The sequence below is a fragment of the Phyllobates terribilis genome, unplaced genomic scaffold, assembly GCF_046119375.1.
Source record: "Phyllobates terribilis strain yellow unplaced genomic scaffold, ASM4611937v1 Scaffold_7__3_contigs__length_470593459, whole genome shotgun sequence".
Taxonomy (NCBI): Eukaryota; Metazoa; Chordata; class Amphibia; order Anura; family Dendrobatidae; genus Phyllobates; species Phyllobates terribilis.
The window spans coordinates 89345659-89373128 of NW_027362767.1; the positions used below are offsets into that span (position 1 = coordinate 89345659).

General features: G+C 46.0%; 1 protein-coding gene across 5 annotated transcripts in view; it reads left to right on the forward strand.

Annotated features, from left to right (window-relative positions):
* The window catches only part of RALGAPA1 (Ral GTPase activating protein catalytic subunit alpha 1), a 243755-nt gene that overhangs the window by 114671 nt on the left and 101614 nt on the right, over positions 1-27470 (forward strand). For all 5 annotated transcript variants that reach the window (XM_073638956.1, XM_073638952.1, XM_073638954.1 and 2 more), the window contains 10 exons: positions 1829-1927; positions 3646-3801; positions 5058-5186; positions 5300-5425; positions 8413-8471; positions 8638-8746; positions 15820-15930; positions 17207-17275; positions 18228-18362; positions 25525-25708. In XM_073638956.1, coding sequence (XP_073495057.1) covers positions 1829-1927; positions 3646-3801; positions 5058-5186; positions 5300-5425; positions 8413-8471; positions 8638-8746; positions 15820-15930; positions 17207-17275; positions 18228-18362; positions 25525-25708 — 1177 coding nt within the window. The remainder of the gene's footprint in view (positions 1-1828; positions 1928-3645; positions 3802-5057; positions 5187-5299; positions 5426-8412; positions 8472-8637; positions 8747-15819; positions 15931-17206; positions 17276-18227; positions 18363-25524; positions 25709-27470) is intronic.

Consider the following 27470-nt stretch of genomic DNA (forward strand, 5'->3'; position numbering starts at 1 on the left):
AGCCTTCTTCCTCTCACATTTACCACTGTATGTGGAAGGCTTTTTTTCCCGTTGGTGCAAAGCCAACCGGGCCGCTCCTATTGTTTTTGCTCTGCCATTTATTTTGTAAGTTTTGCAGTTGATCTTTGAATCTGGCCTGTCACTCAGTTCCCTTAAGGGGCAGGTGTCAGTGCTTTCCATTCTTTTCCAGAAGAATGTGGCGTCTTGCCCACAGATCAGGACCTTCCATTAGGGGGTTGTGCAATCCGTTCCCCACCTACCGGCTCCTTGTAGAACCTTGGGACCTCAATTTAATGCTGGATGTCCTTCAGAAGTCCCCATATGAACCACTACAAAAAAAATCTCTTTTCTTCCTCTCCTGGAAGGTTGCCTTTCTGGTAGCCATTACATCAATCAGACGAGTGTCTGAACTCGCAGCTCTTTCTTGCCATTCCCCTTACGTGGTGTTCCACCAGGACAAAGTGGCCCTGCGTCCGATCTAATAATTTCTTCCGAAGGTGGTTTCCACATTTCACCTCAATGAGAACATCGTACTTCCTTTCTTTTGTCCATTTCCTCATCCTTGGCAGCAGTCACTAAACAAACTGGACCTGGTGTGAGAGCCCTTCTTCTCTATCTTTCCAGAACGGCTTCCGTCAGACGAGCGGACTCTGTTTATAATGTCCCTAAAGAGGCCTCCCTGCTTTCAGGTCTACCATTGCCCATTAGGCTTCCAGAATGTCAGAACGGACCCATTGGCTAAGGGACAGAGCGCGCCCACTCAGGGTCACGGCTCACTCTGCTTGCGCAGTGTGGGCCTCATGAGCTGTCCACCACCATGAATCAGCCTCACTACTTTTTAAAGAGAACCCGTCAGCAGGATTTTGCTAGGTAAACTACAGGCAGTTTCATGTTGGGGCTGTTGCACTGATTAAAAAGATGCCTGAGGTGAAGAAATCGGTCTTGTGTAATCAGTGTTTGCAGTTTTGAGGTAATGATCTGCTCATGATCCGGGGTGGGACTGTAGGCAGGGTCTTATTCTGGCGCTCTAAGCCAGATCAGCAAGATAAGACCTGACCACAGACCGCCCCGAAGCACAAGTATGTTCCTCAGAATACAGACAGCCAGAGAGACTATCTCTCTCTTATACATCAGCTACTCATATTTACACAGCCCCTTCCAGTGATGCTGCTACAGCAGCACAGAGTATGTCAGCGACCCCCGCCACAGCAGCACAGAGTATGTCAGCGACCCTGCTGCAGCAGCACAGAGCATGTCAACTATTGTTTCTGGCTGTCTGCATGATGAGGAACATACTTGTGCTTCGGGACGGCCTGTGGTCAGGTCTTTTCTTGCTGATCTGGCCTAGAGCACCAGGATAAGATCCTGCCTACAGTCCCGCCCCAGAGCACGAGCATATCATTAACTCAAAACTGCAAACACTGATTACACAAGAACCACAACACAGAATTCTTCACCTCAGGTATCATATTAATCAGTGCAACAGCACCAACATGACACTGCCTGTAGTTAATTTAGCAAAATCCTGCTGACAGGTTTCCTTTAAAGCTGCTACATAGTCTTCCTTTCATACCTTCGCTAAGTTCTACAGGGTTCACACCTACGCCTCGTCTGATGCGTACCTTGGTAGAAAGGTCCTGCAGACCGCAGTGGCCCGAACTCAGACTTCAGGGTACTGTCCTTTTGCCCACCCTTGGGGACTGCTTTTGGATGTCCCATGGTCTCCTGTGTCCCCCAATGAAAGCTCTGAGAGAGATTTTACGGTGAGTAAAAAATCTTCATTTTTACTGTATTCTGTAATAACTTGGTCATTGATTTTCTTTTCCAGATTCGAGACAATTTGGGAATTTCTTTAGATAATATGTCGTCTCCTCCTCCACCTGTACTTATCCCGCCCCTGAGGATCCTCACCCCATGGCTTTTTAAGGTATTCTCTATAATGCAGCACACCCATACATTTCTGGTGTAACTAGTGTTGATGAATTGGGCTCTCACAATATAGAGCCAATGTTTTGGGTTATTTTTCTCGTGATTAAAGGAAATGGTCACTACTTGTACAATATCTCCATAAATACAACAGTGCCTCTTAAAAAAAACACCATTCCTCTTTCGTCTTATTGGGGGACACAGTAACTGATCATAAATAGTAATATAGAGTGCGAATAGTGCAGGGCTACACCCGAGCCGGATATCACCCATACAGATTACGAGACTGAACACCTAATGTGAAACACACACATCACCACCCTACAGGAGCTCTATCTCTACCCCAACAGCCACACGCACCCTTAACAGTACGGAAAGGAGCTTCTCCCCCACTCATACACCCTCCGACCAAGGCCAAACACCTGAAGATCTGGGGGAGAGGAGGAGGGGACGGACACCGAAAAAAGCACTGGGGGGTATGCAGGGCTAAAATGAGGGTAACAGAATACCTGCTAGGACTCAAGACGCCGCTACCACCCCGAACAATGACCACTGGGAAGTCAGCGAAACGCAGGGCTGCAGCAAGGGACCTACTTAACTAATCTGTCTTCAAGAAACTTGATCCTGTAGCTAGAAGTTGGGGATTCCAGACTCCATCTTCTGCTCCATTCAAACGTGCGATTTGGTGGGCGGGCGGGCAGCCCAAGGCTAAAAGACCACCGTCCAGGTACCTGACCGCCGACAGCATCAAGGGACATGGTCCAGCCATGCAGGCGTGAGAGGATACCGCCTGAACAATACAGCCTGTACTCTCCGCCGCTACTTGGGTGAAACAGAGTGCGCAATTACACCCTGTTACCCTAAAAGCAATACATCAGAAAAAGAAAGCCTAACCTGACCTACTAAAGGCCTTAAGTAGGTCTGAGACTCAGACTTCAGTTGCCTCCAACTGAAGAAACTATGAAAAACTGAGGAGCCTGGTGCTAGCAGGCGAGGTATAGTCTGCTGGGAAGGAGCCAATGTTCAATTAGTTGCATTAGTAGTGTCAGCCTCCAGGTGGCAGCAGACTATCCCATGGTTGCTGTGTCTCCCACTGAAGACTATGAGAAAGGGATTTTCCGGTGAGTAATAAATCCTTATATCCTCACCTTCCAGACTGCTGCCTTTCCAGATTAAAACATGTTTGACACCTGCAGAATTAGTAGGTTGCTAAATCAAGAAATGAAACAAATGACCATGAACTGTCCAGTGTCAGGATTGTATCATTCAGATCCCGCTTCCTCCCTCTTCCATGACCCCCAGTAAGATGAACAGGCACATGTAAATGTTCAGTAAAATTAAAGGGGTGGCCAATTTTCAGAAAAAGTTTAATATTTTATAAAATAAATAAAACACTTTAATCACCCTCCCCGGGTTCAGCAGAGTCTCTGCTACTGGTTCCGATGTCTGTTATTGTCTGCAGCGCCAATAACTGATCTCAGTGGTGTGTGACGTCAATTTGGAGAGATCTGCTGAGCTCAGTGGTCGGCTGCAGCGCTGTCGACGTGACATCCGCACTGCAGATAATAATAAACATTGCAAGACTTAGAGCTGGACCCGGGGAGGGTGAGTAAGTCTTGGTTTGGTTTGTTTTTTTTACTAGTTGAGCTTCTGGGAAAAACTTTTTTGAAAGTAGACAACTCCCTTTAAGAATGGATGTGCCTATTTTCTGTATTTCAGGCCACAATGTTGCCAGATAAGTACAAGCAAGGTAAACTTCATGCCTACAAACTGATCTGCAAAATCATGAAGAGAAGACAGGACGTGTCTCCAAACAGAGACTTCCTAACGCACTTCTACAATATTATGCACTGCGGTTTGCTCCATAATGATCAGGTGAGTCCTCTCCAATATAGTCTCATCAAAAATAATAAAAAGGCTGTGTGCCCATGATGCGTTTTTTAAGCGTTTCCGCAGCGGCAATTCCGCTGCAGAAACGCTTAAAAAACGCATGGTAGAAGGTCTGCAATGTTCCCCAATGATAATCCGCATGAGCTGTGCACATACTGTGGAAATTTCCGCTGTGGATTATCATTGCGGAAAAATCCACAGCACTACCAATTATTTTGCGGAAGCGCTGCGTTTTCGCCGGCATTGACTTGCATTGGAACGCATGGATTCCGCATCACTGTATATGTATATGAGGATTCCATGCGTTTCAATGTGCGGATGGTACCCGGGTCTGGAGAAGAGGAGACTCTCCTCTGTACCCGGGTACCATAGAACCTGTAAAAAAAAGCAGAATAAAATAAAAAATAAACATTATACTTACCTTCTGATGGCCCCCGGTGTCTTTGTATTGGCTTGCCGTCAGCTCGCAGTGGACTCAAGTACCTGCCATGACGTCATTTAGTCATGTGTCGGGTCACGCGATCGCTGACGTCGGCAGGTCCTTTAGTGTACCGTGAGCTGCCGGCAAGCCGAGACGCATCAAATAAAGACACCGGGGGCCATCAGAAGGTAAGTATATATTTATTTTTTAACATTCTTTACGGTCACACTATATAAATCCATTTCGTTTGCATGGATTTATATAGTGTGACCAAGTTGTCAAGCACTTTCCAAGTGATGCTAAAATCGCTTGGAAAGCGCTTGTCAACCCGCATGCGGAAATGCATGTGAAGAACGCTTCACATCCGCTTGTCCCTGGCAGGAAAACGCATGTACAATCCGCATGTACAATCCGCATGCGTTTTTTCTGCCAGGGAGATGCAGAAACGCTCAGGAAAAAATCCGGAGCTTTTCCGCATCGTGGGCACATAGCCTAATGCATATAATATGTATATAATAATGAATAGAATATTATGATATTTCTAGAAATTAATTCTAGATTCTACAAGGTGGCCTAAAAGTATGCAATGATAAAACTAAAATAAAAGTAAACATAATATTAATGTGTAAAAAAAAATATATATATATATTTGATTATTATAATTTATGTTTTATTTTTATTTTAGTTTTGTTATTACCTACTTTTGGGCCACCTTGTATAATCTAGAATTAATTTCTGGTGGAAACCAGTGGACCTGACATGTTTTTATATTTATGAACAAACCCCCTAAAGTTGCTATTTCTGCTCCTTCCTCCTTTAGGACATAGTGAACACCATTATCAAGCACTGCTCGCCTCAGTTTTTTTCCTTGGGGCTCCCGGGGGCCACCCTCTTAATTATGGACTTTATTGTAGCAGCGGGAAGAGTTGCTGCCTCACCGTCTCTAAACGTAAGTATGAAGAAATGTTGTGTTTGTACCCGCATGTGAGGAGATGGCAGATCTGTGTGTTATGGGGCGTGTGATGCTGTTTGGCTGCTGATCACCTTCTTTCTTTCTTCCAGGCTCCCCGTGTGGAGGCTCAGGTTCTTCTCGGATCTCTTGTCTGCTTTCCTAATCTCTATCAGGAGCTCCCAGCCCTGCTCCCCAGTAGCTCAGAGATTGCTATGTCCCAGTTCACGGATGTAAAGGTAGAACACTAAAACATTACCACATTTAATATAATTTACAAATCAATATAGTAGTAGAAAAAGGCCTGCACATTACATAGGTAGGGTACTGTCCATAATCCACATCGGACAATGATATACACAGTCGGTCAGCGCTAGTTTATAAGCACGTCTACATGGGTTGTTACACACTGTATGGAGGTGAGCACCCCATATAAAGTTTCCATTTAGTAGTCAGCATTTATGTAGCAGTTCTGCTGCCCACAATGATCATTTCTCAGGCCACATAAAGGATGCAATCTTCTGTTAGATTATTGCTATTTCTTCAGATTTTCTCTGCTGTGTTTACACTGGCTAATGATAGGGAACACTCATGTAACAGGGCCTTAAAGGGAATCAGTCAGCAGGTTTTTGCTACCTTGTCTGAGAGCAGCTTGATGTAGGCAAAGAGAAGCTGAATCCATCTATGTATCACTTAGATTACGGGGTGCAGCCGTTCTGACACAATCAGAGCTTTTAGATTTAGCAATAAAGCAAAGCTGAGAAAGCTAACCCCGCCCACACCAGGCAATGTCCATAGACAGTGAGCTGTTTATCACAGGTGGGGGTGGAGTCAGACTTGCATGCACATGCTGTGTCCCAGCAATGATAAGGTCCTGGTGCTAAAACAATGATTGTAAACAAACAAAATCATGGAACTTGATAAGAGAGGCATCTCTGAAATCTGTGTTTTAACCCCTACAACATGCTGTCTTCAGATTACATAGCAAAAACCTGCTGACCTATTCTCTTTAAGTTTTAAAGGGAATCTGTCAGCAGGATTTCACCCCCAGACTATTTATATGGACATGTAGCCCTTTCAAAGACAATTCCATCAATACCTTTACATGGCCAGTCCGTTACTGAGAAAGCTTGTCAGGATGTAAAGAGATTTCAGTATTCCACTGTTACATATACGGCATTGTGCAGTGTTGGTGGAGCGGCTGCTTTCTGGAGCATCCCTTTAACATAGGGGTTCACTGCAACATCGCTAGTGTTACATCACACGATCATGCAAGTGAATGACGCTGCGTTGTTACCAGGACCCAAAAGTCCAGAATATTTGAATTACTTGCAGTTTGAGTGTTGGCACAATGACCTTCATCATGTTCTGTTAAAGCACTGGCAAAATGACGTACTTGACAGGGTGATTTGTCTCGCAGCTAGAGTTTCGTTGTAGCCTTATGTGAAGACCCGGGGTCTTCTATGGGCATAATACTACTCAGACAACACAAGGTGAGGGTGAAACCGTGTGGCAATATTTTATTGAATCACTAAACAGACAATAAACAGAACAGTCTCAGTAAATACCCAAGATGGTACAACATTACACAGTCCTCACCCTTCCGCTGGCCCGGCCCGCTGAGAATAGAGCAGCTGCGACTTTGGGGCTTCCAGGGCCAACTACCTCAACCAGTGGGTCCCCGCTTTTGGCGAGCCCCCACAGAGAGGAGGTAGTGGCAAGCTTAGGAAACTGACAGTCCATCGAGGTACAAGGCCAGGAGACCCCAGAGTTCCACCCTGGCCTCTCCGAGAGTTTCCATGGGGCCAGATGACTGTCTGGTCCCAATCTGGCTTCTCCGAACGTCTCCATGGGTTCCAGGCGACTGGAGGGTCCCACCTGGCAACCCCAAACAGCATATTCATGAGGCCAGGTGACTTCATCGTCCCAACCTGGTTTCCTCAAATGTATCCATGAGTTCTCTGATGGTCAATGGAGCAGATCTGTATCTTTCCAGGCAGGGCCGTGTATCCTTAGGCTGGAATCCTGTAGAATCCAAATCTGTGTCTCTCTGGATGGAACCATGCTATCCATCTGCTGTCCCGAAGAGTCTGTCTGATCTTTGATTCTCTTTGCAGCAGGATAGAAAAAACATTTTTATATTTACATATGTGGCTAAGGTCATCAGCCGCAGGTCGGGGGGAAAGATGCAGGGATCAGGTCTCATTGATAGAGCATTTAATCAATTTACATAGTTGGTGCTTTTGTAAATCAACAACTAGCTGGTTTAGTACAATATGCAATTAGCATAGTAACAAACATCATTGTTCACAGACCAATAGAAGTCAACATTCAGGGTTATACAAATACCAGTATGTCCTTCTTGACCCACCAAAGAAACACACACAATCAAAAGTCAACGCTAACACAATAGTGTATTTCTCTTGGCTTAACAAATCTAGATGGCTGGCTAATTAAGATTAGAAGCTGTGTCGTCACCCCTTATATCCAAGTTGTGTAATAGACATTCAGATTTCTATATTATGAAAAAGTTATCGCCTATTTGTAGGATAGATGATAGCTGTCAGACTGGTGGGGGTTTGACAGATGAGACCCATCAGATCTCCAGAACAGGGAATGTACTTCTGCTGCTGTTTAAAGGAACGACATGCATGAAAGGAATGGCCTTCCAGCTAGCCGGGTACCGCGGATCTGCAGCCTCGGACAGTCCAAGCAGATGGAATGGAGCAATCTGTGTGGGGCCTCGGCAGTGTGACCCCCAACAATAGAGTGGTTATCACCTATCCTGTGTAACTGAGAATCTCTTTAAGAGGATTTGTAATATGTACAGTCTATTTCCAACTCATTTTGTGGCATAAAACAGTAAAAAGTACCTGATCTAAGAAGGTTTAGGTGTAAAGGATAAGTGACAAGCCAGTTCTTGATCTCCACATGACAATCCATCACTGTCACCTGCGGGTCACATCCTTTCTCGTTAGGCATGGGGGGTATTATATAGAGGCTGCTGATTAGTAACCAGTGGGGATGACAATAATTAGGAAATGTAAACGGCTGGAGCACATCAAATCAGATGTCAAGGCGTTTAATTAATAGGACTGGGGCCACTTATAATTATATCTAAATACTCCAGGAGACATCCTTGATCAATTTTTTTTTTATCAGTCCGCCATGAGGATAACGTAGGCACTTTGGATCAGCCTCACAATGTATTTTTGTCTTCTTGCAGGAGCTCACCATCAAAACTGTGCTAAGCTCTGCCAGAGAGGAGCCATCTGGGCCAGCAAGGTAGGTCCTCTGGAGTCGTTCCTTCCTTTGGGACAGTATAAGGGGTTGGATACTTGGCACCATAAGTCCATGGTTGTGAGCAGTAGGCGTTTTATTATCAGTGAACGGGCTGCCATGCTTTCTGGACATCCCACACATTGTATTAATCTAGTTCTCTCTGTGGCAGATGTGTCGCTCTTTGCAGCTTAGGAATCTGGATGTGCGAGGAGCTGGTCAATCAAACGCGTCATCCTCAGATCAAAGAAGCACTTAATGTCATCTGCGTTTCCTTAAAAGTAAGGACGGCTTATAAAATGAACTAGTTAAAGGGCTATCATCAACTTTGAAAGTCATCCCCTATCCTAATGTTCCGATCGCCAATCTTGAGAACCGCAACTCTGAAGAGTGGTGGTCAATTATTATTTATTATTATAGCTCCATTTATTCCATGGCGTATACATAATAAAAAACAAGTGCAATAATCTTGAACAAAATGAGTCACTGACTGGTACAGGAGGAGAGAGGACCCTGCCTGCGAGGGCTCACAATCTACAAGGGATGGATGAGGATACAGTAGGTGAGGATAGAGCTGGTCGTGCAGCGGTGTGGTGGAACGAGAGGTGGGTCTTCAGGTTCCTTTCCTTTAGAGAGTTCCAGAGTAGGGGAGATACACGGGAGGAATCTTGTATGTGATTATTGGAAGAGGAGATAACCGGGAAGTAAAGCAGGAGATCTTGTGAGGATCGGAGGTTGCGTGCAGGTAAGTACCGGGAGACTAGGTCACTGATGTATGGAGGAGACAGGTTATGGATGGCTTTGTATGCCATGGTTAGGGTTTTAAACTGGAGTCTCTGGGTAATGAGAAGCCAGTCCAGGGATTGACAGAGGGGAGAAGCTGGGGAATAGCGGGGGGACAGGTGGATTAGTCAGGCTGCAGAGTTTAGGATAGATTGGAGGAGTGCGAGAGTGTTAGGCCTGTTTCACATGTCCAGATTTTTCCAGCAACTGTGTGCCAGATCATAAGCACACATACCGGCGCCTGGGAATCAGTGTACAGTTAGCACTGTTCCCAAGCACCGGGTGCTGAACGCTGCCCTCATTATTGTCCCTTGGTCGCGCTGTGATCAGCACTTGCAAGGGACAGTATTGGGAGTAGTAGTCTGCTCCCGCTGTGTCCATGTGTAAAAATAAGAATAAAATAATAAAATCCTTATACTCTCCTGCCTGGAGATGTCCCCCGCTGTAATCCTCTGACCGCTGGAGCCAGGGAGAATGAACCGCTCCAGTGAGCGGGGCCCTGCACTGAGCGGAGCTCACTGAGTGACCGGACACCGCTCGCTGAGCTCAGGACAGCTCCAGGGTCCGCTTTCTAAAGCGGCTCATTCTCGGCGTCAGTGGATTACAGCGGGGGACATCTCCGGACAAGTGAGTACAAGGCTTTTATTTTATTCTTATTTTTACACACGGTCCGTGGAAAAACACTGAGATGTGCGCAGACCCATAGATTTGAATGGGTTTACGTGTGTCAATGTCTCCAGTTCGTGTGGAAACTGTCACCACACATACTGGACACTGACGTATGAAAGAGCCCTTAGAGGGGAGGCCACAGAGCTGGAGGTTGCAGTAGTTGAGGTGGGAGGTGATGAGGGCATGCACTAGTGTTTTTGCAGATTCTTGATTAATGAATGTGCGGATCCAGGAGATATTTATGAGTTCTTCAGCAGGAAGTGGAAAGGGCTTGGATATGAGGTTTGAAGGAGAGGTTAGAGTCCAGGGTTACCCCGAGGCAGCGAGTTTGTGTGACTGGGGACAGTGGGCAGCCATTGACTAGGTCAGATGGGGGGGGGTTGAGTGAGATAAGATGGGGCAAAGATGAAGAATTCTGTTTTATCCATGTTTAAGTTTTAGAAATCGAGCAAAGAAGGATGAGATGGCTGACAGGCATTGTGGGATTCTGGTTAGTAAGGAGGAAATATCGGGACCAGAGAGGTAGATCTGTGTGTCATCAGCATAGAGGTGATGCTGAAAGCCATGATACTCTATGAGCTGTCCCAGGCCAAAGGTGTAGATGGAGAAGAGCAGGGGTCCTAGAACTGAACCTTGGGGGACACCGACAGATAGGGAGCGAGATGAGGAGGTGGTGCGTGAGTGGGAGACGCTGAATGTCCGGTCTGTTATGTATGAAGAGATCCAAGATAGGGCCAAGTCTGTGATGCCAAGGGATGAGAGAATTTGTAGTAAGATCCTTTCCGCTCCATTCATGCTTATGGGAGTACCGAAGACCAGCTGAGCACTGCGCTACGCTATCTCCAGCAGACCCATAAAGAATGAATACAGCTGGTCAACCTTCACTCCATTCACATGAGAGCCCTGGTTTTTGAGATCGGTGGAGGTCCTAGCACTCAGACCCCCAATGATCAGATAGTTATCCCCTACCCATAGGGGAACCTGGAATTTCAATTGCATCTTAAACCTGAAGAATTTTTGCCGAAGAGGATTAAGGTGATCAAAAATAGCTCCAAGCCACTGCTACATGGCAGCATAGTGTACAGTGCTGGCCAAAAGTATTGGCACCCCTGCAATTCTGTCAGATAATACTCAGTTTCTTCCTGAAAATGTTTGCAATCACAAATTCTTTGGTATTATTATCTTCATTTAATTTGCTTGCAATGAAAAAACACAAAAGAGAATGAAGCAAAAATCAAATCATTGATCATTTCACACAAAACTCCAAAAAAGGGACGGACAAAAGTATTGGCACCCTCAGCCTAACACTCGGTTGCACAACCTTTAGCCAAAATAACTGCGAACAACCGCTTCCGGTAACCATCAATGAGTTTCTTACAATGCTCTGCTGGAATTGTAGACCATTCTTCTTTGGCAAACTGCTCCAGGTCCCTGATATTTGAAGGGTGCCTTCTCCAAACTGCCATTTTGAGATCTCTCCACAGGTGTTCTATGGGATTCAGGTCTGGACTCATTGCTGGCCACCTTAGAAGTCTCCAGTGCTTTCTCTCAAACCATTTTATAGTGCTTTTGGAAGTGTGTTTTGGGTCATTGTCCGGCTGGAAGACCCATGACCTCTGAGGGAGATCCAGCTTTCTCACACTGGGCCCTACATTATGCTGCAAAATTTGTTGGTAGTCTTCAGACTTCATAATGCCATACACAGTTTTTGCAGCTTTTATGTCGTGGGCGCAATAATTTGTGAGATGCAAGGTAACTTCATTCACTACACTGTATCAGTCACTGAGCACCATCTTGGCGCATGCAACCTGTTTACAGCTAAAGTTGCCTTGGGCACGAGTTATATGCATACATCAAGTCTCGGACAGGTCACACAATAAAAAAAATTTGTGCTTTTAGCGCTGGTGTTTGCCGTAAAAACGGCTAATTGGCAGATAGTTGTTAAAACAGACGCAGATAACGTGAAATTTGCATTAAAGTCTTTGGATTCAGAGTCATATGCGACCTGCTGCAAAAAAAGTTCAAAGGTAATGGACTTGGCCTGTAACTTTAGGCTATGTGCCCACGTTGCAGAAATGAAGCAGAAAATTTCTGCTTCATTTCCGCATGTCCTCTCCCGGAAAAAAGCTTGCAGAATTTGGCAAGCGTTTTTCGCGCGTTTATGATGCGTTTGGGACATGCGGAATTGCCATGCGTTTTTTATTGCATTGACAAGGCAATTCCGCATGCGTAAACGCAAAATTAATGGACATGCTGCGATTTTTGAGTGCATCAAAAACGCTGCGGAAAAATCCGCAGCATGGGCATTGAACTTGCGGATTCTCATTGAGGACCATGGGGGGCGGATTACCTAGCGTTTCACAAGCGTTTACACTGCGGAAATTCCGCAGCATATGCGCTTGTAAAACGCTACGTGGGCACATACCCATAAAGGGAATATGTCAGCAGATTTTTGCTATGTAATCTGACAGCAGCACGATGTAGGGGCAGAGACTCTGATTCCAGCGATGTATCACTTAGTTTACTGGATGCAGCAGTTACGATAGTTTTCTCTGTTGCAGATCTAGCAGAGCCCTGAATGCTGAGCCCTGTATAACCTCGCCCACACCACTGATTGGCAGCTTACTGTGCATTGACAGAGTACCCGAACATGAACCCGAACCCCATTGAAATGTATAGGGACCCGAATTTCGAAGCTGGAAAATGCTCTCTCGCCCCCCTCTCTCTCGCCCCCCTCTCTCTCGCCCCCCTCTCTCTCGCCCCCCTCTCTCTCGCCCCCCCTCTCTCTCGCCCGCCCTCTCTCTCGCCCGCCCTCTCTCTCGCCCCCCCTCTCTCTCGCCCCCCCTCTCTCTCGCCCCCCCTCTCTCTCGCCCCCCTCTCTCTCGCCCCCCTCTCTCTCGCCCCCCCTCTCTCTCGCCCCCCCTCTCTCTCGCCCCCCTCTCTCTCGCCCCCCTCTCTCTCGCCCCCCTCTCTCTCGCCCCCCTCTCTCTCGCCCCCCTCTCTCTCGCCCCCCTCTCTCTCGCCCCCCTCTCTCTCGCCCCCCTCTCTCTCGCCCCCCTCTCTCTCGCCCCCCTCTCTCTCGCCCCCCTCTCTCTCGCCCCCCTCTCTCTCTCTTTCTCTCTCTATTTCCCCCCGCTCTCTCTTTCTCTTCCCCCCCGCTCTCTCTTTCTCTTCCCCTTCTCTCTCCCCTTCTCTCTCTCTCTTCCCCCTTCTCTCTCTCGCTCTTCCCCCTTCTCTCTCTCGCTCTTCCCCCTTCTCTCTCTCGCTCTTCCCCCTTCTCTCTCTCGCTCTTCCCCCTTCTCTCTCTCGCTCTTCCCCCTTCTCTCTCTCGCTCTTCCCCCTTCTCTCTCTCGCTCTTCCCCCTTCTCTCTCTCTCGCTCTTCCCCCTTCTCTCTCTCTCTCGCTCTTCCCCCTTCTCTCTCTCTCTCGCTCTTCCCCCTTCTCTCTCTCTCTCGCTCTTCCCCCTTCTCTCTCTCTCTCTCTTCCCCCTTCTCTCTCTCTCTCGCTCTTCCCCCTTCTCTCTCTCTCTCGCTCTTCCCCCTTCTCTCTCTCTCTCGCTCTTCCCCCTTCTCTCTCTCTCTCGCTCTTCCCCCTTCTCTCTCTCTCTCGCTCTTCCCCCTTCTCTCCCTCTCTCGCTCTTCCCCCTTCTCTCTCTCTCTCGCTCTTCCCCCTTCTCTCTCTCTCTCGCTCTTCCCCCTTCTCTCTCTCTCTCGCTCTTCCCCCTTCTCTCTCTCTCTCGCTCTTCCCCCTTCTCTCTCTCTCTCGCTCTTCCCCCTTCTCTCTCTCGCTCGCTCTTCCCCCTTCTCTCTCTCGCTCGCTCTTCCCCCTTCTCTCTCTCGCTCGCTCTTCCCCCTTCTCTCTCTCTCGCTCGCTCTTCCCCCTTCTCTCTCTCTCGCTCGCTCTTCCCCCTTCTCTCTCTCTCGCTCGCTCTTCCCCCTTCTCTCTCTCGCTCGCTCTTCCCCCTTCTCTCTCTCTCGCTCGCTCTTCCCCCTTCTCTCTCTCTCGCTCGCTCTTCCCCCTTCTCTCTCTCTCGCTCGCTCTTCCCCCTTCTCTCTCTCGCTCGCTCTTCCCCTTCTCTCTCTCTCGCTCGCTCTTCCCCCTTCTCTCTCTCTCGCTCGCTCTTCCCCCTTCTCTCTCTCTCGCTCGCTCTTCCCCCTTCTCTCTCTCGCTCGCTCGCTCTTCCCCTTCTCTCTCTCGCTCGCTCTTCCCCCTTCTCTCTCTCGCTCGCTCTTCCCCCTTCTCTCTCGCTCGCTCTTCCCCCTTCTCTCTCTCGCTCTTCCCCCTTCTCTCTCGCTCTTCCCCCTTCTCTCTCGCTCTTCCCCCTTCTCTCTCGCTCTTCCCCCTTCTCTCTCGCTCTTCCCCCTTCTCTCTCGCTCTTCCCCCTTCTCTCTCGCTCTTCCCCCTTCTCTCTCGCTCTTCCCCCTTCTCTCTCGCTCTTCCCCCTTCTCTCTCGCTCTTCCCCCTTCTCTCTCGCTCTTCCCCCTTCTCTCTCGCTCTTCCCCCTTCTCTCTCGCTCTTCCCCCTTCTCTCTCTCTCTCGCTCTTCCCCCTTCTCTCTCTCTCTCGCTCTTCCCCCTTCTCTCTCTCTCTCGCTCTTCCCCCTTCTCTCTCTCTCTCGCTCTTCCCCCTTCTCTCTCTCTCTCTCGCTCTTCCCCCTTCTCTCTCTCTCTCTCGCTCTTCCCCCTTCTCTCTCTCTCTCTCGCTCTTCCCCCTTCTCTCTCTCTCTCTCGCTCTTCCCCCTTCTCTCTCTCTCTCTCTCGCTCTTCCCCCTTCTCTCTCTCTCTCTCTCGCTCTTCCCCCTTCTCTCTCTCGCTCTTCCCCTTCTCTCTCTCTCGCTCTTCTCTCTCTCTCGCTCTTCTCTCTCTCGCTCTTCTCTCTCTCGCTCTCTCGCTCTTCCCCCTTCTCGCTCTCTCGCTCTTCCCCCTTCTCGCTCTCTCGCTCTTCCCCCTTCTCTCTCTCTCTCGCTCTCTCGCTCTTCTCTCTCTCGCTCTCTCGCTCTTCCCCCTTCTCTCTCTCGCTCTTCCCCCTTCTCTCTCTCGCTCTTCCCCCTTCTCTCTCTCGCTCTTCCCTCTTCTCTCTCTCGCTCTTCCCCCTTCTCTCTCTCGCTCTTCCCCCTTCTCTCTCTCTCGCTCTTCTCTCTCTCGCTCTTCCCCCTTCTCTCTCGCTCTTCCCCCTTCTCTCTCTCGCTCTTCCCCCTTCTGTCTCTCGCTCTTCCCTCTTCTCTCTCTCGCTCTTCCCTCTTCTCTCTCTCGCTCTTCCCTCTTCTCTCTCTCGCTCTTCCCCCTTCTCTCTCGCTCTTCCCCCTTCTCTCTCGCTCTTCCCCCTTCTCTCTCGCTCTTCCCCCTTCTCTCTCGCTCTTCCCCCTTCTCTCTCGCTCTTCCCCCTTCTCTCTCGCTCTTCCCCCTTCTCTCTCGCTCTTCCCCCTTCTCTCTCGCTCTTCCCCCTTCTCTCTCGCTCTTCCCCCTTCTCTCTCGCTCTTCCCCCTTCTCTCTCGCTCTTCTGTCTCGCTCTTCCCCCTTCTCTCTCGCTCTCTCTCTCTCCCAAACTTCCCCCTGAACTTGTGAGCCCCAATGGGGACAGTGCCGATAATGTCTGTAAAGCGCTGTGGAATTAATAACGCTATATAAGTGAGTAAAATAAATAAAAATAAGCTCCGAACATTAGAACGGACTTCCGGGAATAGTCCATGTTCGGAGTTTAGCACCAGACACTGAGTATCCTGTACGAACTTTGAAGTTTGGGTTCGCTCATCTGTAGTCCTACTGTTTCCACTACAGTTACACATGTGCATTGATGTATTTTTCTGTATACAATGTCACCCATTTTCCTCTCGTGCTTCCGATTTAAGTCTGGTAGAAATACCATCCATGACTAATGAGAGATTGTTCTGCTGTTTGTTTCAGTTTCCCAACAAAGTGGTGGCACAAGTAGCGTGCAGCGTTCTGAATGTTCTCCTTAACTATGTCCCACAGCTGCAAATTTACCACCCGGACTACCCACTGAAAATCATAGAGGTGGGTCACATTTTTGGCTTATGGCGTGATGCACAAGATTTTCTGGTCTGTTATTTAACCATTGGACAGTCACATTTATTTTTTACAATGGTTCTAGAAAAAATATGGGCTGCCGTTTCCAGGGACTTTAATAGGAATCGGTAATCCTGGGTCTTAGGAGTATTAGCTTTGTTTGAGATAAAATGCTATTATATTGGATCCATATGATGATGTAACCATTTGTTATAGTTATATTGTAAAGAGACGGTTCACTTAAAGGGTTATTTCCAATTCAGCCTTTCATTGCTGAAATAGGAAAAAATGCTTTCCGATCCCGGACATCGGAACTACTTTGGCTCCGAAAACAGCCGAGTACAGTTACGCTGCATTGTTTGTGTACTTTCCATAGAAGTAAAGGGAACTTGTGGAAAAAAAAAGAGTAACAAAATGTGCCTCCCAAGTTGCAGAAACTGCTTTTCTTGCTGTTCACTGTAGCTGGCGTAACTCCTATAGAAGTCCCACAGAAATGCAGAGATGGGAGAAACCCTTTAAAGAGGATCTGTCACTAGATTTTTTTTTATTTAAACTGAGTGCATCCTCCAGTTGTCGCTGCTCCTCTGATTCCGGAACAGTTTTTCTTTTTCTTCTACTCCTCTCCGTTCCAAAGTTATACCCCCTTGTAATAATCTTGAAATAACTGGGCATAAACCAAAGAACCTCTCTGTGGTCGTGGCCGTGTTTTGATTGGCCAGCATCAGAGGAGAAAAAGCACACGCCCACAGAGAAATTCTGTGGTACACGCCCAGTTGCTTGATGGAAAAATTTGCTGCTTTATTTCCGGGGGGGCATAACTTTAGAACTGAGGGGGCACAGAAGAAAAAGAAAAACTGCTTCAGAATCAGTGGGACATTGGCAATTGGAGGAGATGCTCAGTTTAAATAGTGAAAGATTCTCTTAAACGCGTTTTCCATTACGTTAAGACACTTGCCACTTTTTGATCAGTAGGATTCTGACTTCTGGAAATTCTGCAATTCCTAATATTATAGGGACTGCAGACCTGATGTAGTTATTGTTGTAGTTTTGACGGTAGAGAGACTCTCTGTGCAGGGAAAGACAGTGAAGGAGGAGCAAAACGTATGGACTTCATTGTCAGAATTAATTTGAATCCTAGAATTTGGACCCCCGCCGATCATAAAATGAAGGCCTATCCTAGCAATACCGCTACGTTTTTTTAGATGTGAAATGGCGCTAAGAGACGTGAACTCGTTTAAAGCTTTTTCTCTCCTGTCTGCTGCAGATCCTTCTCGCCACTGTGACGCATCTGTTGCCAACTGCTGAGACCTCATCTTATGAGCAAGATAAACGAGTAAGTCGCAAGAAATAACCGGTGTCCGGATTCATTCCTTTAAATGTGCACCCAAACCCAGGAGAACCAAATCTAAAAAAGTGCTAATAGTTTATTTTAACTTGTTAAACTCACCTGTAGACATGAAATAATTATCACATTTGAAGTGAACCGCCATATGTTGAGATTTGCCACATTGCCTTTTAAAATGTTCTTGCTCCTCTGCAACTGATTGCAAACTGCTTATTCTTATATATATTATATATATATATATATATATATATCTATATATATATATATATATATATATATATATATATATATATATATATATATATATATATATATATATATATATATATATATATATATATATATATATATATATATATATGTAATTTAAAGAGGACCAGTCACTGGATTTTTAAAATTTTAATTTAATTTTAACCTTTGCCAATTGCGAGTTCTCCACAGTTTCTGGAAGCGTTTTTCTTTTTCTTCTACGCCCCTCCATTCCAAAGTTATTGCAATTGGTAATAAAGATGTAGATTTTCCCTTCAAGCAACTGGGCGTGTACCACAGACCTTCTCTGTGGGCGTGGCCACGTATTGATTGGCCAGCATCAGAGAAGAGAAAAAGCACACGCCCACCGAGCAGTTCTGTTGTACACGCCCAGTTGTTTGAAGGGAAAATCTGCACCATTATTACCAGAGGGTATAACTTTGGAACGGAGGGACGCAGAAGAAAAAGAAAAACTGTTCCCGAATCAGCGGAGCAGCAACAATTGGAAAAGGTACTCAGTTTAAATTTAGTGATGGGTCCTCATTAGAGAGGACATGTCTTTTTAGTAATTAATGCTTGTATTCCCCATCTTTTCTTATTGCTGGATGCCACTAGCCACAGCCGTAGGTGTATATTACAGACTGATGTATGGTATATATAGTCATGTAATGCTGTAATCATTGTCTTCCAGCTGATAGTCTCTCTCCTGCTCTCGCTTCTGGAATGGATGATGGCGTTGCCACTCTCAGTATTATTGAAGCCGGTGCGACATGCTGGAAGTGAAAACCAAGGGAGGGAAAATTCAGTATTGCACTCTGCCTATAAGGTAATGTACAATCACTGACTGCTTCATTATGTGTAATGGCTTTAGGGTCCATTCACACAGAGGCTTTTTCTCCACTGTCTTGTGTGACTAATCTCTGTTGTAGGAGTAACATTGTTGGTGACATTTACCAAAATCGAATCCACACAGCAGCGAAAATGCGTGGACCGGCGCTGCTTGTCCAGTAATGTTGTGGATATCATTGATGACTTTACCCAATATTGTGCTGCATGACCACAATAGGAGCTGCAGCTGTTTTCCAGATTTCTCTGAATTGTTTGTGTCCATGTAACTTCGTTCAGCCTGTTGTATGGTCAGAGTTACAAAATGCTGGATTCCTGTTTAATGGAGGAAGCTGCAGCCTGTAAGTTCTTTGTCAGGATCGCTAATTATTTGTGTGGCTACATAGTTTGATATTTGGCTAATATAAAAAAAAAAAAGCATACAGCAGCGCTCTGTAAGACATAAGATGTATGCAACACTGAATATATAAAGCCAGGGACGTGGTCTGGCTGGACATGTAGCAGGACACTCGCAGTAACAGCTCCTCGATACATGTTCTATAATCCTTCTTACCCGTAGAGCAAATACATTTCGGTCCTCAACCGACAGAGTGGAAGTAGCTGATCACCGGGAGCCCAAATCCACCGGTCCTTGATAAGACGCGATAGGATAGAAGGCTTAAACAATCCGAGGCCCAGACAGTGCAGCGAAAGAAGGGGCAGTGGCGGGCTCTGCTAAGACAGCGATTGACGAGGAGCAGGGTGGGAACCCAGACAATACTTCACTCGGACAGTGCGTGCACACATTCATGGCGTACTCCAGATAAATGGGACCGAAGGCGACTCATGCTCAAATTAACCTCTGACGGTCTTCAGACAAATGGCGCCGGTGGCTGCACATGCACAGTTTGGGGTCCCGGCTCAATGACAAGCCGAGATCTTGTTCTGCGCATGCACCACCATTTTGCTGGAGACTTTAGAGTTAATCTGAGCATGCGATGCTTCTGGTGCCATTTTGCTGGAGACCGCCGGAGATTAATCTAAGCATGCAACGCCTCTGGTGCCATTTTGCTGAAGAATGATGGGACATGAATGCAAGGTCCTTCCGATAGGCAGCGCTAGGGCTAGATTTAAAAGAGGGGGCTGATACAAATGCGGAGGGGCCACAGTAGAGACAAAGACTCTGCCCAAGTCCCGTCCTGATGCCCGAAGAGGCTATTGCACCAAAACTTCTAAGGTGAATTAAACAAGAACCAGGCTATGAATGTTTTCACTACAGGTATCCATTAAATCAGTACAACAGGGCGATCATGGACATACCTTTACTTCAGCAGGTTAAATCATGATGACAGGTTCTGTATGGTTTTCTTGGGATGTAATTCTGTACCTATTTATGGCATCTTGTATTTTCTGCTCCGCACCCGGTGGGTGATATATCCGAGCCTCAGGTATTACTATTGTTCAGGTTGTTTGTGGTAGGAAGGGGAGTTCTGCTTTGTTAGGGCTCCCACCAACAGTATGTTGCAAGGACTGACCAGCACTTCTGAGCAGAATAAAGCCAAGTATGAACAGGTGCCAGCTAGTTGGCACTTAGCGATGATATGGCAGGTATAGTTTTGGAACACAAGCTTATGCTTGCAAAAATGTCATGTTACATCTCACACAGGGGGTTATCTCCAAACAGTTTCTTTACCGCATATACAGTACAGACCAAAAGTTTGGACACACCTTCTCATTTAAAGATTTTTCAGTATTTTCATGACTATGAAAATTGTACATTCACACTGAAGGCATCAAAACTATGAATTAACACATGTGGAATTATATACTTAACAAAAAGGTGTGAAACAACTGAAAATATGTCTTATATTCCAGGTTCTTCAAAGTAGCCACCTTTTGCTTTGATGACTGCTTTTCACACTTTTGGCATTCTCTTGATGAACTTCAAGAGGTAGTCACCGGAAATGGTCTTCCAACAATCTTGAAGGAGTTCCCAGAGATGCTTAGCACTTGTTGGCCCTTTTGCCTTCACTCTGCGGTCCAGTTCACCCCAAACCATCTCGATTGGGTTCAGGTCTGGTGACTGTGGAGGCCAGGTCATCTGGCGTAGCACCCCATCACTCTCCTCCTTGGTCAAATAGCCCTTACACAGCCTGGAGGTGTGTTTGGGGTCATTGTCCTGTTGAAAAATAAATGATGGTCCAACTAAACGCAAACTGGATGGAATATCATGCCGCTGCAAGATGCTGTGGTAGCCATGCTGGTTCAGTATGCCTTCAATTTTGAATAAATCCCCAACAGTGTCACCAGCAAAGCACCCCCACACCATCACACCTCCTCCTCCATGCTTCACGGTGGGAACCAGGCATGTAGAGTCCATCCGTTCACCTTTTCTGCGTCGCACAAAGACACGGTGGCTGGAACCAAAGATCTCAAATTTGGACTCATCAGACCAAAGCACAGATTTCCACTGGTCTAATGTCCATTCCTTGTGTTCTTTAGTCCAAACAAGTCTCTTCTGCTTGTTGCCTGTCCTTAGCAGTGGTTTCCTAGCAGCTATTTTACCATGAAGGCCTGCTGCACAAAGTTTCCTCTTAACAGTTGTTGTAGAGATGTGTCTGTTGCTAGAACTCTGTGTGGCATTGACCTGGTCTCTAATCTGAGCTGCTGTTAACCTGCGATTTCTGAGGCTGGTGACTCGGATAAACTTATCCTCAGAAGCAGAGGTGACTCTTGGTCTTCCTTTCCTGGGGCGGTCCTCATGTGAGCCAGTTTCTTTGTAGCGCTTGATGGATTTTGCAACTGCACTTGGAGACACTTTCAAAGTTTTCCCAATTTTTCGCACTGACTGACCTTCATTTCTTAAAGTAATGATGGCCACTTGTTTTTCTTTACTTAGCTGCTTTTTTCTTGCCATAATACAAATTCTAACAGTCTATTCAGTAGGACTATCAGCTGTGTATCCACCAGACTTCTGCACAACACAACTGATGGTCCCAACCCCATTTATAAGGCAAGAAATCCCACTTATTAAACCTGACAGGGCACACCTGTGAAGTGAAAACCATTTCCGGTGACTACCTCTTGAAGCTCATGAAGAGAATGCCAAGACTGTGCAAAGCAGTCATCAAAGAAAAAGGTGGCTACTTTGAAGAACCTAGAATATAAGACATATTTTCAGTTGTTTCACACTTTTTTGTTAAGTATATAATTCCACATGTGTTAATTCATAGTTTTGATGCCTTCAGTGTGAATGTACAATTTTCATAGTCAAGAAAATACAGAAAAATCTTTAAATGAGAAGATGTGTCCAAACTTTTGGTCTGTACTGTACATAAATTGTGTGCACGATACTGAGAACTCTCAGGTGCAAGAGAAAGCAGCCTGCTCCTCACCGGCTCTACATAAGTGTCTGTAAAGGACCGCTTCATCAGTCTTCTCTGCTGTGGACGATCAGACCGATCTAAGAGGGTGATACTGATCTTAGGACAGCTCTGGTTTCCAAAATTAAAGAGGTTGTCGGTCTAAGAAACAAAGTGTGCAGTCACTCTACTTGACTGCAGAATGCTGAATCCTTACAGTATGTGTTGTGCACACTGTCCCAATTTTCCTATGTGCCCCCTGCTAGTGGGCAATAATGTGCCACCTAGATTCTCCTCTGCTTCTCTATATTCTCTTCTATTGAGAAAAGCTGAGTGGGTCTAGTCGGCCCCCTGACCACAAGTCCCTGTCTCTTGTGGGGGCCTTTAGACAAAAGCCCACCAGATAGGGGTGTGGTATTGGTGAGAAATACTTCTGTGCACTGCTGTATTTTTTTTGCATGGCGTTGATTTTACCCATGAGACTCGCTAGGACCCTATAGTGTGCGGGTGGGTATAGTGTACGGGCGGGTATAGTGTGTGGGCGGGTATAGTGGGCGGACCAGTAACATGGATGTGGAGTTTCCAGATCTGGTGTGGAGTTTGCACTTATTGATGTATTGTAGGATTACTTATTTCACTTAAAGTGTCCGTGTACTCTTAGAAAACTTTTGAGGTGTCATAGAGACATGTCATGAATTTTGATCAGTAGGATCCTGGTGCTTTGGCCCCCATTGAATGCTAAAGCAGAGAGGCAGAAGGTCTCACCTGAGCACTGCTCTCCCCCAAGACGTAGGACCGACGTAATAGACTTTCCATTGAGCCGTTCTGCTTTTTGATTTTAGCAATCGGTGGTGTTCTTGGCACCCGGACCCCCAGTGATCAACACTTTTGAACATAACTAAAGTTTTCTAACCCATTTTTCTAAATCCCTGGTACATGTACAGTGGATATAGGGCGTGCATGGGCACATGCTTGTGTTATACAGCCGACACTTGCCTCTAATTGCTGCAATCAGAGTTTTGCCACTTAGATGTTTAACCCTTTCCCGACATCTGCTATATATGTACGGCACAGCAAGCAAAGTGCTGTACATTTGTGCTGCAGGGATGGAGCCATCTCAAGAGGTGTATTTTATAGCCGGCACTCTGCTGCAGTGGCTACAGTATGATGGGTTATAGCTCTGATTACACCCACTTTCCCCAAAAAATGGTTGCGTCACTACTTTGACAAACCCATGATCCGTTCGAAGGTTGCCATGAAAACCTGAAGTCAACCAAAGGCCATTTTCGCTATAATACATAAGTATGGCAGTGCATTACACCAACAATCAGACCATTGAAAGTTCAAGTTCTGTATAAATCTGGCTTCACTATAATAGTATAGATAAAAACTTCAACTTATCCTGAAAAAAACAAGTCTTTACTCATCTAACAATGGAAAAACAGAAGTTTCGAAAGTTAAATGGCGCTCCTTGTCTTCTCAGCCCTGCCGTGTACCCAAAAGTGCGGGTATTGCTGCACTTGGGAGAAAGAGCAGAATAAATTATGGGTTGCTACTTTGATATTAGTCATCTTGAAGGTGAAACATTTTGATGTAAATCTACAATTTATTTATTTATTTTACTCACTTATATAGTGCCATTAATTCCACAGCGCTTTACAGACATTATGGACACTGTCCCCATTGGGGCTCACAATCTAGATTCCCTATCAGTATGTCTTTAGACTGTGGGAGGAAACCGGAGAACCCGGAGGAAACCCACTCAAACACGGGGAGAACATACAAACTTCTTGCAGATATTGTCCTTGGTGGGAACCCAGGACCACAATGCTGCAAGGCTGTAGTACTAACCACTGAGCCACCGTGCTGCACTACATCTACAATGTAATTTTTCATTTTTACACATCCCAATGGTAAAGAAATTGGTGAAACACCTGTGGGGTAAGAATGCTCATTACACTCCTACATGAATTCTAGGGCTGACAGCGGCATTAAAATAGCACGATTGCCAGTGGCCAAGTGCATCAGCAACCTGCGACACTATCATAAGGGACCGATAGCTTGTCATGCTTCAGCTGTATTGATATCAGAAACCATCTGATTTGGAGTACAGATGATGGCAGTGATGGGTCTGCACCGGACTCCACCTCTGAGTGATTTGCTTGTCTCCTGCAGCAGCTTATCCCCAGAGTTAGATCAGGGTCAAACGAGATTAAGAAAAATCATCTGCTTTTATCCAAAAAAAACGCAAGCTCATCTGAGCAAGACCTTAGTGAGACACAGGTGCTGACCCATCACTGCCATCATTTGTACTCCAAATGAGTACGCTCTGTTATCATTGCAGCTGAAGGCAGACAAATAGACTGAGAAAATGCAGTGGTTTTATAGCCACTTACATGATTTTTTTAAAGGAATGAAGACAATTCCACTAATTAAGTAATTGCAAAGTTTCATAAATTTTCTTATTGGAGAAAATGATTATACGTAAGTAAAAGTTTTGTTACTCTTTAACTACTTGCTGACCACCCATACAATATAATTGTCCAGGCTGTCCATATTCTACTTTTCAGTGAAGTCCTAAAATGTCACTATAGCAGAACATACAATTACGTGAGCAGGGAGTCGGCTGTCAGACACAGTCGGACTCCCCATAGAGAAGGCAGAGAGGGGTTTATTACTGTCTCTGCCTTCCCGATCGCCATATATAGAGCGCTGAATAAGCTTTGTGTATACAGCATACGAAGCGCTGACAACACTTTCTCCTCCGGACCCGGCTGTCATGTAATCGCTGAGTGTGGGGAGAGCAGGAATTGTTGTTGGGTTTTAGGAGACCTAGTCAGCTCTGCTATGCAGGCAGGATGCTGAATTTCCCTTGTAACTGGGGCTAATATACCAGCCCTGGTCAGTTACAGAGGAAATCTATTATAAAAAAATTAGTAAAGTGTTGATATGCCATCACAGGTCTTTTATGACCATATGGGCAGTACAATGTGTGAAATAAATGAAAAATAAATATATAAAAAGAAAGCCGGAAAAAATAATTAAAAAAAAAAGCTGCCACAGCACTGCCTCCATAAAGAAAAAAAAGTGTCCAATATATAAAACTAATTGTTAAAGAACGGGGAACAACATACAACTACAATATTTCAGTGGTCACAAAAAGATATGTGAAAAACAGATGTGTATTTCCTTAATTTTCCCACTGATATTGGGGGGAAAAAATAATAAAAGATAGTATGAAAGTTGCATAAAAGTGAGGCGCCACGTATCACGAAAAAAAAAAGATGCAAAAATTATTTGGATATCTGAACGTAAAAAAGAAAATTAAAGCTGTTTTTAAACCGCATTTATGAATTTTTTTTTTTTATAAATTTGCCTGATCAGGAACGGGGCTAAATGGCCAGGTCTTTAACTGGTTAATGACGATATAACCATCTGAAAGATTTCTGTTGCTGCTTAAGATGGTGCGACCAATATAAGGCCCCTGTTACCATACTCATTAGGTAAAGCTGTCTGCACCCACCGGAAGAGGAGAATACATTGGGGTAAATTCCTTGGCTGCTGCTTCTTGTGTCCATACCTAGGTGTATCCAATATAGCGGTGAGCAGCCATCTATTACAGACCCTGTATGGCTGATTACTGTAAGGACGCTTCTCTACAAAGCCCCTTTGGTCCGCAGTGTAATTCATTCTAGTTGGATGCATATTGATTTTTGCACAGTTAATCACTGGCGTTGCCCCTTTTCTCGGGTGCTCGCAGTTCGGATGATCTTTTAATTGTTTTCTCTAATCTACTTGCAGGTCCTGCATGACTGTGTATATGGCTCTCAGCATTTCAGCAATCCGCGGTACTTTCCCTTGAGCCTCTCAGATCTGGCATCTGAAGACTATGATCCCTTTTTGCAGCTGGAGTGCCTGAAGGAACCAGAACCGCTCCATTCCCCGGATTCCGAGCGTTCCACCAAACTACAGCCTGTCACCGAGGGTAGGTACTGATGAAAAATACATTGTGTACCACCAATACACTTCCACACAAGTACATTCATTTTAAAGAGAATCTATGAGTAGATTTTGGCTATATAATCTCAGAGCAGCATGAAGTAGAGGCCGAGACCCTGATTCCAGTGATGTATCACTTACTGGGCTGCTTGCTGTCATTTTGATACAATCACCGTTTTCTCTGCTGCAGATCTAGCAGTGCTCGGATTACTGAACCCTGTATAGCTCCACCCACATTTCTGATTGGCTGCTTTCTATGTACACTGTATATTGACAAAAAGCTGCCGATCAGTGGTGAAGACTTGGTGGGACCAGGAGGCACGAGGCACCTAGTCCTGTAGTGATAATCTCTAAAAGACTGATTATATTGAAATCACAAACCAGTAAGTGACATATCATTGGAATCAGGGTCTCAGCCCCTACATTATGCTGCTCCCAGATTACACAGCAAAACCTCCTTTCCGTTGCCTTTCCTGCGTGTGTTTTAATATTTTTGACTTTGCTGCCATTTATTTGTTATAGATAGATAGATACAGTAATGTGACACCATGAAAATGCATGCAAAAATAACCCTTTAAACCAGGGGTCTCAAACTCGGCTGGGTATATGGGCCGCACATGGAAAAAATTTGAATTTGGGGGGCCGCATTCTTTGTTCAATGTGACATTTTTAGTGATACCAATTTTTTTGTATACACCTTTTGAACATTTTTGCCGTGTTTATTTTTTTATGGCTTGGGTCGTTATGGATGTGGCGATAATAAACGTGCACTTTTTTGTGTTTACTTTAGTTTACATATAAAACAGCATTTTTAGTGCCCAATATTTTTTCATGCTTTATTTTATTTTTTATTTTTTTTACAATTGTATTTCCCCCAATTGGCCACATACAGTAATATTGTCTTACAATTAGCATCATATAGTAATAATGGAAAACATCTTGTAGTAATGTTCCCCATCCAAGTCCCCATCTTGTACTAATGTGCCCCATCCAGGTCCCCATCCTGTGGCTATGTGCCCCATCCAGGTCCCCATCCTGTAGCAACATTCCCCATCCTGGCGCCCATCTTGTACTAATGTGCCTCATCCAGGTCCCCATCTTGGGGCAATGTTCCCCATCCAGGTCCCCATCTTGTGGCTCTGTGCCCCATCCAGGTCCCCATCTTGTGGCTCTGTGCCCCATCCAGGTCCCCATCGTGTGGCTCTGTGCCCCATCCAGGTCCCCATCTTGTGGCTCTGTGCCCCATCCAGGTCCCCATCTTGTGGCTATGTGCCCCATCCAGGTCCACATCTTGAGGCTCTGTGCCCCATCCAGGTCCACATCTTGAGGCTCTGTGCCCCATCCAGGTCCCCATCCTGTGGCTATGTGCCCCATCCAGGTCCCCATCTTGTGGCTATGTGCCCCATCCAGGTCCCCATCTTGTGGCTATGTGCCCCATCCAGGTCCCCTCTTGTGGCTATGTGCCCCATCCAGGTCCCCATCTTGTGGCTATGTGCCCCATCCAGGTCCCCATCTTGTGGCTATGTGCCCCATCCAGGTCCCCTCTTGTGGCTATGTGCCCCATCCAGGTCCCCATCCTGTGGCTATGTGCCCCATCCAGGTCCCCATTTTGTGGCTATGTGCCCCATCCAGGTCCACATCTTGAGGCTCTGTGCCCCATCCAGGTCCACATCTTGAGGCTCTGTGCCCCATCCAGGTCCACATCTTGAGGCTATGTGCCCCATCCAGGTCCCCATCTTGTGGCTATG